Source organism: Phoxinus phoxinus, assembly GCF_949152265.1.
Source record: "Phoxinus phoxinus genome assembly, chromosome: 1".
NCBI classification, from domain to species: Eukaryota; Metazoa; Chordata; class Actinopteri; order Cypriniformes; family Leuciscidae; genus Phoxinus; species Phoxinus phoxinus.
Window position 1 is genome coordinate 927,861 of NC_136876.1, and position 18,055 is coordinate 945,915.

General features: G+C 46.2%; 1 protein-coding gene across 1 annotated transcript in view; it reads right to left on the minus strand.

The window, feature by feature from the left end:
• Positions 1–5,167, minus strand: part of rrp7a (ribosomal RNA processing 7 homolog A) — a 9,840-nt gene extending 4,673 nt beyond the window's left edge. The window contains exons 1-2 of the mRNA XM_079626627.1: positions 5,044–5,167; positions 4,667–4,815 (exon numbers count right to left, since the gene is read on the minus strand). Of these exons, the coding sequence (XP_079482753.1) occupies positions 4,667–4,815; positions 5,044–5,095 (201 nt within the window). The 5' untranslated portion in view covers positions 5,096–5,167. The remainder of the gene's footprint in view (positions 1–4,666; positions 4,816–5,043) is intronic.
• Between the last annotated feature and the right edge of the window lie 12,888 nt (positions 5,168–18,055).

Below are 18,055 nucleotides of genomic sequence, written 5' to 3' on the forward strand. Positions count from 1 at the left end.
GAGTGAGTGTGAGAGCGAGTGTGACAGCGAGTGTGTGAGTGAGTGTGAGAGCGAGTGTGAGAGTGAGTGAGTGTGAGAGAGTGAGAGCGAGTGTGAGAGTGAGTGTGACAGCGAGTGTGTGAGTGAGTGTGAGAGCGAGTGTGAGAGCGAGTGAGTGTGAGAGAGTGTGTGAGAGTGAGTGTGTGAGTGTGAGTGAGTGTGTGAGTGTGAGAGTGAGTGTGTGAGCGAGAGTGAGTGTGAGAGCGAGTCTGAGAGCGAGTGTGAGAGCGAGTGTGAGAGCGAGTGTGAGAGCGAGTGAGTGTGAAAGAGTGTGTGAGAGTGAGTGTGTGAGTGTGAGAGTGAGTGTGAGAGCGAGTGAGTGTGAGTGAGTGTGTGAGAGTGAGTGTGTGAGTGAGTGTGAGTGAGTGTGAGTGTGAGAGTGAGTGTGACAGCGAGTGTGTGAGTGAGTGTGAGAGCGAGTGTGAGAGCGAGTGAGTGTGAGAGAGTGTGTGAGAGTGAGTGTGTGAGTATGAGTGTGTGAGTATGAGTGTGTGAGCGAGAGTGAGTGTGAGAGCGAGTCTGAGAGCGAGTGTGAGAGCGAGTATGAGAGTGAGTGAGTGTGAGAGAGTGTGTGAGAGTGTGTGAGAGTGTGTGAGTGTGAGAGTGAGTGTGTGAGCGAGAGTGAGTGTGTGAGCGAGTCTGAGAGCGAGTGTGAGTGTGAGAGCGAGTGAGTGTGAGAGAGTGTGTGAGAGTGAGAGAGTGTGTGAGCGAGAGTGAGTGTGAGAGCGAGTGTGAGTGAGTGAGAGTTTGAGAGCGAGTGAGAGTGAGTGTGTGAGTGAGAGCGAGTGTGTGAGAGTGTGTGAGTGAGAGCGAGTGAGAGTGTGTGAGTTAGAGTGTGAGAGCGAGTCTGAGAGCGAGTGAGAGTGAGTGAGCGAGTGTGAGAGCGAGTGAGAGCGAGTGTGTGAGTGTGAGTGAGTGTGAGAGCGAGTGAGAGAGCGAGTGAGAGTGAGTGTGAGTGTGAGAGCGAGCGAGTGTGAGAGCGAGCGAGTGTGAGAGCGAGTGTGTGAGAGTGAGTGTGAGTGAGTGTGAGAGCGAGTGTGAGAGCGAGTGTGAGAGCGAGCGAGTGTGAGAGCGAGTGAGAGCGAGTGTGTGTGAGTGTGTGAGAGCGAGTGTGAGAGCGAGTGTGTGAGAGTGAGTGTGTGAGAGCGAGTGTGAGAGCGAGTGTGTGTGAGTGTGAGAGTGAGAGCGAGTGTGAGCGAGTGTGTGTGAGTGTGTGTGAGTGTGTGAGAGCGAGTGTGAGAGTGAGTGTGTGAGTGAGTGTGTGAGAGTGAGTGTGTGAGAGCGAGTGTGAGAGCGAGTGTGTGAGAGTGAGTGTGAGAGCGAGTGTGTGAGAGTGAGTGTGAGAGCGAGTGAGAGTGAGTGAGTGTGAGAGCGAGTGAGTGAGTGTGTGAGTGAGAGCGAGTGAGAGTGTGAGTGAGTGAGTGTGAGAGCGAGAGCGAGTGTGAGAGCGAGTGAGAGTGAGTGAGTGTGAGAGCGAGTGAGTGAGAGTGAGTGAGAGCGAGTGAGAGTGAGTGAGTGTGAGAGCGAGTGAGAGTGAGTGAGTGTGAGAGCGAGAGCGAGTGTGAGAGTGAGTGTGAGAGTGAGTGAGTGTGAGAGCGAGTGAGAGTGTGAGTGAGTGAGTGTGAGAGCGAGTGAGAGTGAGTGAGTGTGTGAGCGAGTGAGAGTGTGAGTGAGTGAGTGTGAGAGCGAGTGAGAGTGAGAGCGAGTGAGTGAGAGTGTGTGAGTGAGAGCGAGTGTGTGAGAGAGAGTGAGTGTGAGTGAGTGTGTGAGTGAGCGAGTGAGTGTGAGAGCGAGTGTGTGTGAGAGCGAGTGAGTGAGAGTGTGTGAGTGAGAGCGAGCGAGTGAGAGTGTGAGTGAGTGAGTGTGAGAGCGTGTGAGAGTGAGTGAGTGTGAGAGCGAGTGAGAGTGTGAGTGAGTGAGTGTGAGAGCGAGTGAGAGTGAGTGAGTGTGAGAGCGAGTGAGAGTGAGTGAGTGTGAGAGCGAGTGAGAGTGTGTGAGTGTGAGAGCGAGTGAGAGTGTGAGTGAGTGAGTGTGAGAGCGAGTGAGAGTGAGAGCGAGTGAGTGAGAGAGAGTGAGTGTGAGTGAGTGTGTGAGAGTGAGTGAGTGAGTGAGCGAGTGAGTGTGAGAGCGAGTGTGTGTGAGAGCGAGTGAGTGAGAGTGTGTGAGAGAGAGTGAGTGTGAGTGAGTGTGTGAGAGTGAGTGAGTGAGTGAGTGAGCGAGTGAGTGTGAGAGCGAGTGTGTGTGAGAGCGAGTGAGTGAGAGTGTGTGAGTGAGAGCGAGTGAGTGAGAGTGTGTGAGTGAGAGCGAGTGTGAGAGAGAGTGTGTGAGAGAGAGTGAGTGTGAGTGAGTGTGTGAGAGTGAGTGAGTGAGTGAGTGAGTGAGCGAGTGAGTGTGAGAGCGAGTGAGCGAGTGAGTGTGAGAGCGAGTGTGTGTGAGAGCGAGTGTGAGAGCAAGTGTGAGTGATTGTGTGTGTGAGCGAGAGTGAGTGTGAGAGCGAGTCTGAGAGCGAGTGAGAGTGAGTGTGAGAGCGAGTGTGAGTGATTGTGTGTGTGAGCGAGAGTGAGTGTGAGAGCGAGTCTGAGAGCGAGTGAGAGTGAGTGTGAGAGTGTGTGTGAGAGCGAGTGTGAGAGCGAGTGTTTGAGAGTGAGAGCGAGTGTGAGTGAGTGTGTGTGTGAGCGAGAGTGAGTGTGAGAGCGAGTGAGTGTGTGTGAGTTAGAGTGTGAGAGTGAGTGTGAGAGTGTGTGTGAGAGCGAGTGTGAGAGCGAGTGTTTGAGAGTGAGAGCGAGTGAGAGTGAGTGTGAGAGCGAGTGTGAGAGCGAGTGTGAGAGCGAGTGTGAGAGCAAGTGTGAGTGATTGTGTGTGTGAGCGAGAGTGAGTGTGAGAGCGAGTCTGAGAGCGAGTGAGAGTGAGTGTGAGAGTGTGTGTGAGAGCGAGTGTGAGAGCGAGTGTGTGAGAGTGAGAGCGAGTGTGAGTGAGTGTGTGTGTGAGCGAGAGTGAGTGTGAGAGCGAGTGAGTGTGTGTGAGTTAGAGTGTGAGAGCGAGTGTGTGAGAGTGAGAGCGAGTGAGAGTGTGAGTGAGTTTTTGTGTGTGTGTGACTCACAGGAAGTGATGTTGTGCTTATAAATTAGGCACCAAGCCAGCAGCATTTGTTTATGAAACGAAGAAAGTTTAAGAGGAATTGTTCCAATATTATAAGTACATACCAACAAGATTTTTTCCATAAAAAATCGTGAAGGATTTTATCTATGGTTTTACACATTTGTTGATCTATATATAAAGGTAGAGCAGCGTATGCTTGATATACACATGGGAAGCGCACACACCGGACGAGAAGCGCCGCGTCTATGACAACTCGAGGTATCGCACACACTGTTTAATTTTTATCATTACATTATGGACAATGATGAACTTTATCACAATATGCAAATTCTTTGAGAAGGACCTGTATATCATCCAGGCTCTCTTGTTAACTAAGCATTTCTATTTGTTCTTCCTCTGTTAAGACATCTGGTGAAATTTGAGACATTAACGAAATAACTCTCGGCTCCTGCAATTATCTAATTTGAGCAAGTTTACTACCAAGCTTCCTAAAGTATTTTGCTGATTCATATTTAAATAACTCCCATATTTCCACCACAGCTTTGTTGAAAAAATGTTTAATCCGCACTCTCGGGCGCAATCGCCCCCCCACTGAGATCTCCACAAAGTCTGGGAGAATCTGACGCTGATCGCTCTCGCCGAGAGTTTCCCGATGCGACGTCGATCGCTGGCGTCATCTGGCAGAATACTCCGGCAAAGCTCTGGAACCTTTTCCTTCACGGGTTCGGCCACTCCATAGACGTCCAGTTCCGGCTTCTTGAGGAAGTCTCCAGTTCACACACGCGAGTTAGGAGCGCCGACACTTCTTTCTCTTCCGCTTTAAGGCCATCAATATTCTTAAAGGGGTGGTGTACTGCTTTCTTTCTTTGCATGATTGTGTTTATGGGGTGCAATATAACATGTCTTTGTTTTTTGTTGTTGTTTTTTAAGCCTTATTTTTCATAAATTTCACCTTTATTGTGAGCCGCTTTCTCCTCTGTCATTTGGCCGCTGGGGAATCTCATGGAGTCACAGGAAGCGAGGGAACGTTTTCCTGTGACACGGAGACCTTTACTGTCCACATAGAGCTAGCATACTCCTGACACAAGGCTATCAGAGGGCTGTGTGTGTGTGTGTGTGTGTGTGTACCTGTGTGCAATAGGGCGGTGTGTGTGTGTGTGTACCTGTGTGAAGTAGGGTGGTGTGAGTGTGTGTGTACCTGTGTGCAGTAGGGTGGTGTGAGTGTGTGTGTGTGTGTACCTGTGTGCAGTAGGGTGGTGTGTGTGTACCTGTGTGCAGTAGGGTGGTGTGTGTGTGTGTGTGTACCTGTGTGCAGTAGGGTGGTGTGTGTGTGTGTGTGTGTGTGTGTGTGTGTACCTGTGTGAAGTAGGGTGGTGTGTGTGTGTGTGTGTGTGTGTACCTGTGTGCAGTAGGGTGGTGTGTGTGTGTGTGTGTGTACCTGTGTGCAGTAGGGTGGTGTGTGTGTGTGTGTGTGTGTACCTGTGTGCAGTAGGGTGGTGCGTGTGTTTGTGTGTGCGTGCGTGTGTACCTGTGTGCAGTAGGGCGGCACGTTGAGCACGAACAGTGTTCGCTCCAGCGGTCTGTGTGTGTTGGACTCGGATCGGACGCGATGCTCTTTCACACACAGCTGATGAAGAGCAGCATGAGCTTCATCCTCACTGAACCTCAGCGACAGCACTGACACACACACACACACACACACACACACACACACACACACACACACACACACACACATTAATTTACTACACTCCAATCGCTGAGACACTAGAATGAATCAATCAAGCGCAAGTGAATCTAGTGAGTCGACTCGCGAGCTCCTCACGCACCCTCGACTGATATCATCATCACGAGCGAATATACGCTCGTTATTTAAGTTATAAACGTTAATGAGTTCATTTTTACCAGTAAAACCTCCGGGAATGACCCACGCTTGTTGATCTCCGGACGGCGCCATCTTCGTTAACCCGAGTCACGGAAACAGAGACGCAATGGCTGCTGGGAACTGTAGTTCCACTGAGGCATTGCGCTGTGTGTGGAAATGTCGTCAGCAGAAGAATATGAGTGTATTAGGAAAGTTTCTGCTGTGCTCTAAAATTACTAGAAATATCGTAAAAGTTGTTAATTCGACTCACTCAGGTCTTGTGTGTCTTGTGCAAGTGTGTTGTGATTGTCAAAACATTCGGTAACTGAACAAGTTTGGTGAAAACATATTACAATGTTTACATGGTACAGTGACTGGTAGTTACTGTTTTTATTATTGCTTGATACAAATTTCACGATTTCAATTCTTGTGATTTGAATCCGATCTTGATTCAATATCGATTATTTTTGATAAATATTAGGTACAAAAACAATCTCACCTAATGCTTATAGAGAGCCCTGTCAGATTTTATTATTATTAAAGGTTAAAAATAACAACTCAAATTAAATATAAAAGGTTTTTTATTATAATAATGTTATAATATTTTAACGATATTTGTAAAAATAATAATATAATAAATATGTAATATAGTGCACATATTTAGCATAATACTCTCTCTGGCTAATTTCTGTAGGCCACTAGCGTGCTCTGGTCATTAATGTTCCTGAGGTAAATGTGGCATATTGTCCTCCAGCTGTTATCGACTCTTTCTGCGGTGAACAACACTGATTATAGATATTATGAGGATATACATCTCAGTCATTTGTGCTGTATCTTTCAACATACCTCTATTGTTCATCCGTGTGTATGTGCTATGATCTGTGTGTCGGTGTCAGTGTCCTCCTTGCTTCGCGATGTTTCTCTGCGTGAGAACATGGATGTGTGTGTGAGAGTGTGTGTGAAGTGTTGATTGCGTGTTTCTCAGCCTTGGCAGCCCTGCATAAAGTAACATTTAATTTCCATAACACACTGTTCCTGCAGGATATTAGCATTGGCCAGCAGGGGTCGCTGTGTGCGTTCGAAGCCTGGAGAAATCCTCCACTGTTAAACACATCAGGCTGGAAAGCTTTAAACAGAGCCGGTCTGCGGAGAGCCTGTTCACTCCCTATTAAGTCCTATTGTACCGAATTTTGGTTGTAGTTCCACCAGAGTTCCACTGGGGGCGATCGCCCGAGTGCAAAATGAATGGGAGTCTATGGGGCTAGACGGCTAAATTTGTCCCTTTCAGCCGATTGCCGTTGAGAAATCTCAGATTTGATTGTAGGTTTTGCAAGTTCAACATGGGTTATAGGTCGAAAATTGAATGAACGAGTACTTATGTCCTTTCGATTTCTTACAGGTTGAGTTGTTGTTGCCCATAACACGCTAGCATTCTGCTAATGAACGCTGATTGGTCAGTGAAGGACTGATTACGACCAGAGATACCGCTTGATGGCATCATGGCATCCGAAGCGGGAACAGAATGTATTCTAGGAGAAACTCTTCTAGCACGTGTGTTTACCTGTGTCAGCTGTGTTGTGTGTTTACCTGTGTCCGCTGTGTTGTGTGTTTACCTGTGTCAGCTGTGTTGTATGTTTACCTGTGTCAGCTGTGTTGTGTGTTTACCTGTGTCAGCTGTGTTGTGTGTTTACCTGTGTCCGCTGTGTTGTGTGTTTACCTGTGTCAGCTGTGTTGTGTGTTTACCTGTGTCAGCTGTGTTGTGTGTTTACCTGTGTCAGCTGTGTTGTGTGTTTACCTGTGTCAGCTGTGTTGTGTGTTTACCTGTGTCAGCTGTGTTGTGTATTTACCTGTGTCAGCTGTGTTGTGTGTTTACCTGTGTCCGCTGTGTTGTGTGTTTACCTGTGTCCACTGTGTTGTGTGTTTACCTGTGTCCGCTGTGTTGTGCGTTTACCTGTGTCCGCTGTGTTGTGTGTTCACCTGTGTCAGCTGTGTTGTGTGTTTACCTGTGTCAGCTGTGTTGTGTGTTTACCTGTGTCAGCTGTGTTGTGTGTTTACCTGTGTCAGCTGTGTTGTGTGTTTACCTGTGTCAGCTGTGTTGTGTGTTTACCTGTGTCAGCTGTGCTGTGTGTTTACCTGTGTCAGCTGTGTCGTGTGTTTACCTGTGTCAGCTGTGTTGTGTGTTTACCTGTGTCAGCTGTGTTGTGTTTACCTGTGTCCGCTGTGTTGTGTGTTTACCTGTGTCAGCTGTGTTGTGTGTTTACCTGTGTCAGCTGTGTTGTGTTTACCTGTGTCCGCTGTGTTGTGTGTTTACCTGTGTCCGCTGTGTTGTGTGTTTACCTGTGTCAGCTGTGTTGTATGTTTACCTGTGTCAGCTGTGTTGTGTTTACCTGTGTCAGCTGTGTTGTGTGTTTACCTGTGTCCGCTGTGTTGTGTGTTTACCTGTGTCAGCTGTGTTGTGTGTTTACCTGTGTCAGCTGTGTTGTGTGTTTACCTGTGTCAGCTGTGTTGTGTGTTTACCTGTGTCAGCTGTGTTGTGTGTTTACCTGTGTCAGCTGTGTTGTATGTTTACCTGTGTCAGCTGTGTTGTGTTTACCTGTGTCAGCTGTGTCGTGTGTTTACCTGTGTCAGCTGTGTTATGTGTTTACCTGTGTCAGCTGTGTTGTGTGTTTACCTGTGTCAGCTGTGTTGTGTGTTTACCTGTGTCAGCTGTGTTGTGTGTTTACCTGTGTCGGCTGTGTTGTGTGTTTACCTGTGTCGGCTGTGTTGTGTGTTTACCTGTGTCGGCTGTGTTGTGTGTTTACCTGTGTCAGCTGTGTTGTGTGTTTACCTGTGTCCGCTGTGTTGTGTGTTTACCTGTGTCCGCTGTGTTGTGTGTTTACCTGTGTCCGCTGTGTCGTGTGTTTACCTGTGTCCGCTGTGTCGTGTGTTTACCTGTGTCAGCTGTGTCGTATGTTTACCTGTGTCAGCTGTGTCGTGTGTTTACCTGTGTCAGCTGTGTTGTGTGTTTACCTGTGTCCACTGTGTTGTGTGTTTACCTGTGTCAGCTGTGTTGTGTGTTTACCTGTGTCCGCTGTGTTGTATGTTTACCTGTGTCAGCTGTGTTGTGTGTTTACCTGTGTCAGCTGTGTTGTGTTTACCTGTGTCCGCTGTGTTGTGTGTTTACCTGTGTCCGCTGTGTTGTGTGTTTACCTGTGTCCGCTGTGTCGTGTGTTTACCTGTGTCAGCTGTGTTGTATGTTTACCTGTGTCAGCTGTGTTGTGTGTTTACCTGTGTCAGCTGTGTTGTGTGTTTACCTGTGTCCGCTGTGTTGTGTGTTTACCTGTGTCAGCTGTGTTGTGTGTTTACCTGTGTCCGCTGTGTTGTTTACCTGTGTCCGCTGTGTTGTGTGTTTACCTGTGTCTGCTGTGTTGTGTGTTTACCTGTGTCCACTGTGTTGTGTGTTTACCTGTGTACACTGTGTTGTGTGTTTACCTGTGCCAGCTGTGTTGTGTGTTTACCTGTGTCAGCTGTGTTGTGTTTACCTGTGTCCGCTGTGTTGTGTGTTTACCTGTGTCCGCTGTGTTGTGTGTTTACCTGTGTCCGCTGTGTTGTGTGTTTACCTGTGTCCGCTGTGTCGTGTGTTTACCTGTGTCAGCTGTGTTGTGTGTTTACCTGTGTCAGCTGTGTTGTGTGTTTACCTGTGTCAGCTGTGTTGTGTGTTTACCTGTGTCCACTGTGTTGTGTGTTTACCTGTGTCAGCTGTGTTGTGTGTTTACCTGTGTCAGCTGTGTTGTGTGTTTACCTGTGTCAGCTGTGTTGTGTGTTTACCTGTGTCAGCTGTGTTGTGTTTACCTGTGTCAGCTGTGTTGTGTGTTTACCTGTGTCAGCTGTGTTGTGTGTTTACCTGTGTCAGCTGTGTTGTGTTTACCTGTGTCAGCTGTGTTGTGTGTTTACCTGTGTCCGCTGTGTTGTGTGTTTACCTGTGTCAGCTGTGTTGTGTGTTTACCTGTGTCAGCTGTGTTGTGTGTTTACCTGTGTCAGCTGTGTTGTGTGTTTACCTGTGTCAGCTGTGTTGTGTGTTTACCTGTGTCAGCTGTGTTGTGTGTTTACCTGTGTCCACTGTGTTGTGTGTTTACCTGTGTCAGCTGTGTTGTGTGTTTACCTGTGTCCACTGTGTTGTGTGTTTACCTGTGTCAGCTGTGTTGTGTGTTTACCTGTGTCAGCTGTGTTGTGTGTTTACCTGTGTCAGCTGTGTTGTGTGTTTACCTGTGTCAGCTGTGTTGTGTGTTTACCTGTGTCAGCTGTGTTGTGTGTTTACCTGTGTCAGCTGTGTTGTGTGTTTACCTGTGTCAGCTGTGTTGTGTGTTTACCTGTGTCAGCTGTGTTGTATGTTTACCTGTGTCAGCTGTGTTGTGTGTTTACCTGTGTCAGCTGTGTTGTGTGTTTACCTGTGTCCGCTGTGTTGTGTGTTTACCTGTGTCAGCTGTGTTGTGTGTTTACCTGTGTCAGCTGTGTTGTGTGTTTACCTGTGTCAGCTGTGTTGTGTGTTTACCTGTGTCAGCTGTGTTGTGTGTTTACCTATGTCAGCTGTGTTGTGTGTTTACCTGTGTCAGCTGTGTTGTGTGTTTACCTGTGTCAGCTGTGTTGTGTGTTTACCTGTGTCAGCTGTGTTGTGTGTTTACCTGTGTCAGCTGTGTTGTGTGTTTACCTGTGTCCGCTGTGTTGTGTGTTTACCTGTGTCAGCTGTGTTGTGTGTTTACCTGTGTCCACTGTGTTGTGTGTTTACCTGTGTCCACTGTGTTGTGTGTTTACCTGTGTCAGCTGTGTTGTGTGTTTACCTGTGTCCGCTGTGTTGTGTGTTTACCTGTGTCCGCTGTGTTGTGTGTTTACCTGTGTCCGCTGTGTTGTGTGTTTACCTGTGTCAGCTGTGTTGTGTGTTTACCTGTGTCCGCTGTGTTGTGTGTTTACCTGTGTCCGCTGTGTTGTGTGTTTACCTGTGTCCGCTGTGTTGTGTGTTTACCTGTGTCAGCTGTGTTGTGTGTTTACCTGTGTCAGCTGTGTTGTGTGTTTACCTGTGTCGGCTGTGTTGTGTGTTTACCTGTGTCCGCTGTGTTGTGTGTTTACCTGTGTCCGCTGTGTTGTGTGTTTACCTGTGTCCGCTGTGTTGTGTGTTTACCTGTGTCCGCTGTGTTGTGTGTTTACCTGTGTCAGCTGTGTTGTGTGTTTACCTGTGTCAGCTGTGCTGGCGATGCCTCGAGGGAAAATAAAGTGCAGAGCGCGAAAGCACCACAGTGACTGAAGGATTGCCGTAAAGCAGTATCTCTGGTCGTACGATGTGTACGACGTCATTGACATTTTGAAAGACTTTTTAAAGCAAATAAGTGACTCTAAAAAATCTAACACCAGCAATGTACAATTTCTTTGCATCTCCTTTCGAATACAACATTCAAATTACTAGACAAAAAATTATATCTTGGGAAAAGTGTATTTTGAGGGGTATAGCTCCATAGACCTCCATTCATTCTGCACTCGTCCTGTGAGCGCCCTCATGTGGAGCCAGAGTGGAACTGCAACCAGTCAGAAGCCGGAAGTGTAGCGAGAGTGAACCTTCTCCCCTTATTAGACATTCTCTGCTTTAAAGCTTCATCTCTCCATCACTACCTTCAGGTTCTCTCAGCTCAACAGTTATACGGTATATTAGCAATAATGATGATTTCATCCTTCATTCTGAGCCCTGTCTGGAACCACTGGTTTTCACTTAGACACGGATGAGCTTTGATTGGTGGTTCCCATCATGCACTGCAACATTAGGCTTTATGTTTATTGTCACCAGTGATGTCTGTGACACAAAGTAACTGTAGTCTGACTACAAGTATATTAAAATGTAATGTAACTAATATATATATGTGTAATCTGATAATGGAATCCAGATTCCATGAACCAGTCACTAGCCCGGGTTTACATCCAGCACTCAACACATTACATGGGGGTTTTGTAGAGGAAAGTTGAGTCACTCAGAGTCAAGAGCATTCAAGACCACAGAGCAAAATCCTCAGTGTTAAAGTCCACAGTTCAGAGTCTATATGAGCCGATCTACAGAGAGGACAAAGTTACACTGTATAGCAGGGCCGGATCTACCATACGTGCCCAGGGGCCCTTGCGCAGAGAGGGGCCCTCCGTGATGGGATTTTTCGGAACTGCACTCATCCCTTTAGAACCGGCTGTGTCGGCGATCAGCGAGCTGTATTCATTGTACCGTAACTCTTCAACCGTTTGCACTATCAAAACCATTCAAACTGCCCCTGACAGACATCATGCGCTTTTCGGCAATATATGGCTTAGTTATTACAATATACGGCTAATTTCTTTCCGTCAGGAAATGACTGCAGCTTTCTGGCAGAGCGGGAAGGAAGGATTTGAACAGAGCGATACGAAGCGCGGCAGGTTAGAGTGTTTTGGATCGCATAAAGTAATAAAAGAAACGAACAAATACATGGTGAAAGAAGTGGTGTGTGTTTACCTGTGTCAGCTGTGTTGTGTGTTTACCTGTGTCAGCTGTGTTGTGTGTTTACCTGTGTCAGCTGTGTTGTGTTTACCTGTGTCAGCTGTGTTGTGTGTTTACCTGTGTCAGCTGTGTTGTGTGTTTACCTGTGTCAGCTGTGTTGTGTTTACCTGTGTCAGCTGTGTTGTGTGTTTACCTGTGTCCGCTGTGTTGTGTGTTTACCTGTGTCCGCTGTGTTGTGTGTTTACCTGTGTCAGCTGTGTTGTGTGTTTACCTGTGTCAGCTGTGTTGTATGTTTACCTGTGTCAGCTGTGTTGTGTGTTTACCTGTGTCAGCTGTGTTGTGTGTTTACCTGTGTCCACTGTGTTGTGTGTTTACCTGTGTCAGCTGTGTTGTGTGTTTACCTGTGTCCACTGTGTTGTGTGTTTACCTGTGTCAGCTGTGTTGTGTGTTTACCTGTGTCAGCTGTGTTGTGTGTTTACCTGTGTCAGCTGTGTTGTGTGTTTACCTGTGTCCACTGTGTTGTGTGTTTACCTGTGTCAGCTGTGTTGTGTGTTTACCTGTGTCAGCTGTGTTGTGTGTTTACCTGTGTCAGCTGTGTTGTATGTTTACCTGTGTCAGCTGTGTTGTGTGTTTACCTGTGTCAGCTGTGTTGTGTGTTTACCTGTGTCAGCTGTGTTGTGTGTTTACCTGTGTCAGCTGTGTTGTGTGTTTACCTGTGTCAGCTGTGTTGTGTGTTTACCTGTGTCAGCTGTGTTGTGTGTTTACCTGTGTCCACTGTGTTGTGTGTTTACCTGTGTCAGCTGTGTTGTGTGTTTACCTGTGTCAGCTGTGTTGTGTGTTTACCTGTGTCAGCTGTGTTGTGTGTTTACCTGTGTCAGCTGTGTTGTGTGTTTACCTGTGTCAGCTGTGTTGTGTGTTTACCTGTGTCCGCTGTGTTGTGTGTTTACCTGTGTCAGCTGTGTTGTGTGTTTACCTGTGTCCACTGTGTTGTGTGTTTACCTGTGTCCACTGTGTTGTGTGTTTACCTGTGTCCACTGTGTTGTGTGTTTACCTGTGTCAGCTGTGTTGTGTGTTTACCTGTGTCCGCTGTGTTGTGTGTTTACCTGTGTCCGCTGTGTTGTGTGTTTACCTGTGTCCGCTGTGTTGTGTGTTTACCTGTGTCCGCTGTGTTGTGTGTTTACCTGTGTCAGCTGTGTTGTGTGTTTACCTGTGTCCACTGTGTTGTGTGTTTACCTGTGTCAGCTGTGTTGTGTGTTTACCTGTGTCAGCTGTGTTGTGTGTTTACCTGTGTCAGCTGTGTTGTATGTTTACCTGTGTCAGCTGTGTTGTGTGTTTACCTGTGTCAGCTGTGTTGTGTGTTTACCTGTGTCAGCTGTGTTGTGTGTTTACCTGTGTCAGCTGTGTTGTGTGTTTACCTGTGTCAGCTGTGTTGTGTGTTTACCTTTGTCAGCTGTGTTGTGTGTTTACCTGTGTCCGCTGTGTTGTGTTTTTACCTGTGTCAGCTGTGTTGTGTGTTTACCTATGTCAGCTGTGTTGTGTGTTTACCTGTGTCAGCTGTGTTGTGTGTTTACCTGTGTCAGCTGTGTTGTGTGTTTACCTGTGTCAGCTGTGTTGTGTGTTTACCTGTGTCAGCTGTGTTGTGTGTTTACCTGTGTCCGCTGTGTTGTGTGTTTACCTGTGTCAGCTGTGTTGTGTGTTTACCTGTGTCCACTGTGTTGTGTGTTTACCTGTGTCCACTGTGTTGTGTGTTTACCTGTGTCAGCTGTGTTGTGTGTTTACCTGTGTCCGCTGTGTTGTGTGTTTACCTGTGTCCGCTGTGTTGTGTGTTTACCTGTGTCCGCTGTGTTGTGTGTTTACCTGTGTCCGCTGTGTTGTGTGTTTACCTGTGTCCGCTGTGTTGTGTGTTTACCTGTGTCCGCTGTGTTGTGTGTTTACCTGTGTCCGCTGTGTTGTGTGTTTACCTGTGTCCGCTGTGTTGTGTGTTTACCTGTGTCGGCTGTGTTGTGTGTTTACCTGTGTCGGCTGTGTTGTGTGTTTACCTGTGTCCGCTGTGTTGTGTGTTTACCTGTGTCCGCTGTGTTGTGTGTTTACCTGTGTCCGCTGTGTTGTGTGTTTACCTGTGTCCGCTGTGTTGTGTGTTTACCTGTGTCAGCTGTGTTGTGTGTTTACCTGTGTCCGCTGTGTTGTGTGTTTACCTGTGTCCGCTGTGTTGTGTGTTTACCTGTGTCCGCTGTGTTGTGTGTTTACCTGTGTCCACTGTGTTGTGTGTTTACCTGTGTCCACTGTGTTGTGTGTTTACCTGTGTCAGCTGTGTTGTGTGTTTACCTGTGTCCGCTGTGTTGTGTGTTTACCTGTGTCAGCTGTGTTGTGTGTTTACCTGTGTCAGCTGTGTTGTGTGTTTACCTGTGTCAGCTGTGTTGTGTGTTTACCTGTGTCCGCTGTGTTGTGTGTTTTTAGCTGTGTCCGCTGTGTTGTGTGTTTACCTGTGTCCGCTGTGTTGTGTGTTTACCTGTGTCAGCTGTGTTGTGTGTTTACCTGTGTCCGCTGTGTTGTGTGTTTACCTGTGTCCGCTGTGTTGTGTGTTTACCTGTGTCAGCTGTGTTGTGTGTTTACCTGTGTCCACTGTGTTGTGTGTTTACCTGTGTCAGCTGTGTTGTGTGTTTACCTGTGTCCGCTGTGTTGTGTGTTTACCTGTGTCCGCTGTGTTGTGTGTTTACCTGTGTCCGCTGTGTTGTGTGTTTACCTGTGTCAGCTGTGTTGTGTGTTTACCTGTGTCCACTGTGTTGTGTGTTTACCTGTGTCCGCTGTGTTGTGTGTTTACCTGTGTCAGCTGTGTTGTGTGTTTACCTGTGTCCGCTGTGTTGTGTGTTTACCTGTGTCCGCTGTGTTGTGTGTTTACCTGTGTCCGCTGTGTTGTGTGTTTACCTGTGTCAGCTGTGTTGTGTGTTTACCTGTGTCGGCTGTGTTGTGTGTTTACCTGTGTCGGCTGTGTTGTGTGTTTACCTGTGTCCGCTGTGTTGTGTGTTTACCTGTGTCCGCTGTGTTGTGTGTTTACCTGTGTCCGCTGTGTTGTGTGTTTACCTGTGTCAGCTGTGTTGTGTGTTTACCTGTGTCAGCTGTGCTGGCGATGCCTCGAGAGAAAATAAAGTGCAGAGCGCGAAAGCACCACAGTGACTGAAGGATTGCCGTAAAGCAGTATCTCTGGTCGTACGATGTGTACGACGTCATTGACATTTTGAAAGACTTTTTAAAGCAAATAAGTGACTCTAAAAAATCTAACACCAGCAATGTGCAATTTCTTTGCATCTCCTTTCGAATACAACATTCAAATTACTAGACAAAAAATTATATCTTGGGAAAAGTGTATTTTGAGGGGTATAGCTCCATAGACCTCCATTCATTCTGCACTCGTCCTGTGAGCGCCCTCATGTGGAGCCAGAGTGGAACTGCAACCAGTCAGAAGCCGGAAGTGTAGCGAGAGTGAACCTTCTCCCCTTATTAGACATTCTCTGCTTTAAAGCTTCATCTCTCCATCACTACCTTCAGGTTCTCTCAGCTCAACAGTTATACGGTATATTAGCAATAATGATGATTTCATCCTTCATTCTGAGCCCTGTCTGGAACCACTGGTTTTCACTTAGACACGGATGAGCTTTGATTGGTGGTTCCCATCATGCACTGCAACATTAGGCTTTATGTTTATTGTCACCAGTGATGTCTGTGACACAAAGTAACTGTAGTCTGACTACAAGTATATTAAAATGTAATGTAACTAATATATATATGTGTAATCTGATAATGGAATCCAGATTCCATGAACCAGTCACTAGCCCGGGTTTACATCCAGCACTCAACACATTACATGGGGGTTTTGTAGAGGAAAGTTGAGTCACTCAGAGTCAAGAGCATTCAAGACCACAGAGCAAAATCCTCAGTGTTAAAGTCCACAGTTCAGAGTCTATATGAGCCGATCTACAGAGAGGACAAAGTTACACTGTATAGCAGGGCCGGATCTACCATACGTGCCCAGGGGCCCTTGCGCAGAGAGGGGCCCTCCGTGATGGGATTTTTCGGAACTGCACTCATCCCTTTAGAACCGGCTGTGTCGGCGATCAGCGAGCTGTATTCATTGTACCGTAACTCTTCAACCGTTTGCACTATCAAAACCATTCAAACTGCCCCTGACAGACATCATGCGCTTTTCGGCAATATATGGCTTAGTTATTACAATATACGGCTAATTTCTTTCCGTCAGGAAATGACTGCAGCTTTCTGGCAGAGCGGGAAGGAAGGATTTGAACAGAGCGATACGAAGCGCGGCAGGTTAGAGTGTTTTGGATCGCATAAAGTAATAAAAGAAACGAACAAATACATGGTGAAAGAAGTGGTGTGTAGACAGCAGAAGAGGGGATTGGGATGATTTTTAATGAATCTTGGGAGGCGGATGGCCGTTACTCTTTACATCTTTACATGTTATTATGTAGGCTATATATGATGCGTGCCTATGAAAGGACGCATTATGTGTGCGTGTATGAAAAAGGTGTCCAAATGAAAACTGTGCAACCCAATGTCACAAAAAAGACTTGTATTGTATAGATGTATTATACTTCATTTTTCAACTTTAAATTGTTAGTTTCTTTCGTTCAGGATTTTCCTGGGGGTTTTTTATTTATAAAAATCTGAAAATGTATTCTCGTTTTTTATTATTTTTGTCTATTTAAATTCTATTTACAAACTCACCACACACAATAATGGTCAATAACTGTAATTTGTTGAAAGCTATTTTTTTCTGAAAAAGATGACAGCTTGCACATGAAGATAGCACATTGTTTTAGAATTTTACAGTCAAAATGTGATGTGAAAAACACCTATTTTAGCTTCAGGTTCTAAAGGGATAATTATACAGCATTTATTAATCTTTGTTATTGTTAATTTCAACATTTACTAATAGCCTACTTTATTCAAATCTTGTTAACATGAGTTAATGCACTGCAGTGTGTGAACTGAGGAAACAATGAACAGCTGTATTTCTATTTACTATTAATAAATACTGTAACAAATGTATTGCTCATTGTCCATGTTAGTTAATACATTAACTAATGTTTAATAAATTAACCTTATTGTAAAGTGTTACCGGTTTTCTTTTTCTTTTTTTGTGCTAGGCTACATAAAAATAGTAGCCTATACATGCGATCTTGAGAATTATCCAATCAGAATTTTAAAAAGGTTGTTTACAAAAAAATGTTTTGTCTGTCTTATGTCAGTTGTCAGGCCGCACTGTTGATTGGCTAATGATAAAGGTGAGCGGGAATAAAGAATATTATGGGATAGTTGGTGTTTGCAGAAAATGGACAGCAATCAAAAGCCCAGCGGGGCTGCCAAGAGAAAAAAAAAGAAAAGAAAAAGAAGATAAAGAAGCGGCTGCTATTAAAAATGTCCCGCGAATAAATAGCTTTTTTAAAAGAGCTGAGAACGACAAAGAGGAGGATGTCGTTAGTTTGAGAGAATCGCTGCCCTGTACCAGCTGCGCTCAGCCTCAGCTAACACCGTGTCCTAACTACACGCGACGCGACGCCGCCACACGCGATAAAAGGCATCTTTTCCATGTTAATCAGAGTTTTTGTCCTAACCAGACGCGACGGTGACACGCGAAGTTTCTAATTTAGAAACGGTTCCTATTTCTGCGACGTCGCGGCTGACAGATCCGCCCACACGGACGGGATGGATATGAATTTCCCTATGAACAAGATTGAATAAACTGATTGTCATATGAAGAAATTACACTGGTTATGGGTACACATTATTTATTTTTAGTTAAAAATAGGTCACTGTGCCACAAGCGATAATGGATAATTTACCTCAGATTTTGAAAGCATATAATATAGCGTTCAAACTGAATTCTATGCAAACATACAACTGTACTTCATAACAAAATTAGTCAATGAGTATATTTAGTTAATGTTTTGATTTTTAATAATGTTATTTCTTGATTTGATTATGTCCTTACCCATTTCCAATGCGAGTGCGGGCCAGCAGTGCGCTTTCACAGAGAGACTCCGCCCACACGCTGTTCTGAATGGCTGTGATTTTTGATTGACGTGTGGCGTCTCACAGTCGCGTCGCGTCTAGTGTGGACAGACACACTTGCTGTCGCTGGAATTTTATTGCGTCGCGTGTAGTTAGGACACTGTGTAACAGTCGCGTCGCGTCTAGTGTGGACAGACACACTTGCTGTCGCTGGAATTGTATCGCGTCGCGTGTAGTTAGGACACGGTGTCACAGTCGCGTCGCATCTGGTGTGGACAGACACACTTGCTGTCGCTGGAATTTTATTGCGTCGCGTGTAGTTAGGACACGGTGTAACAGTCGCGTCGCGTCTAGTGTGGACAGACACACTTGCTGTCGCTGGAATTGTATCGCGTCGCGTGTAGTTAGGACACGGTGTCACAGTCACGTCGCATCTGGTGTGGACAGACACACTTGCTGTCGCTGGAATTTTATCGCGTCGCGTGTAGTTAGGACACGGTGTAACAGTCGCGTCGCGTCTAGTGTGGACAGACACACTTGCT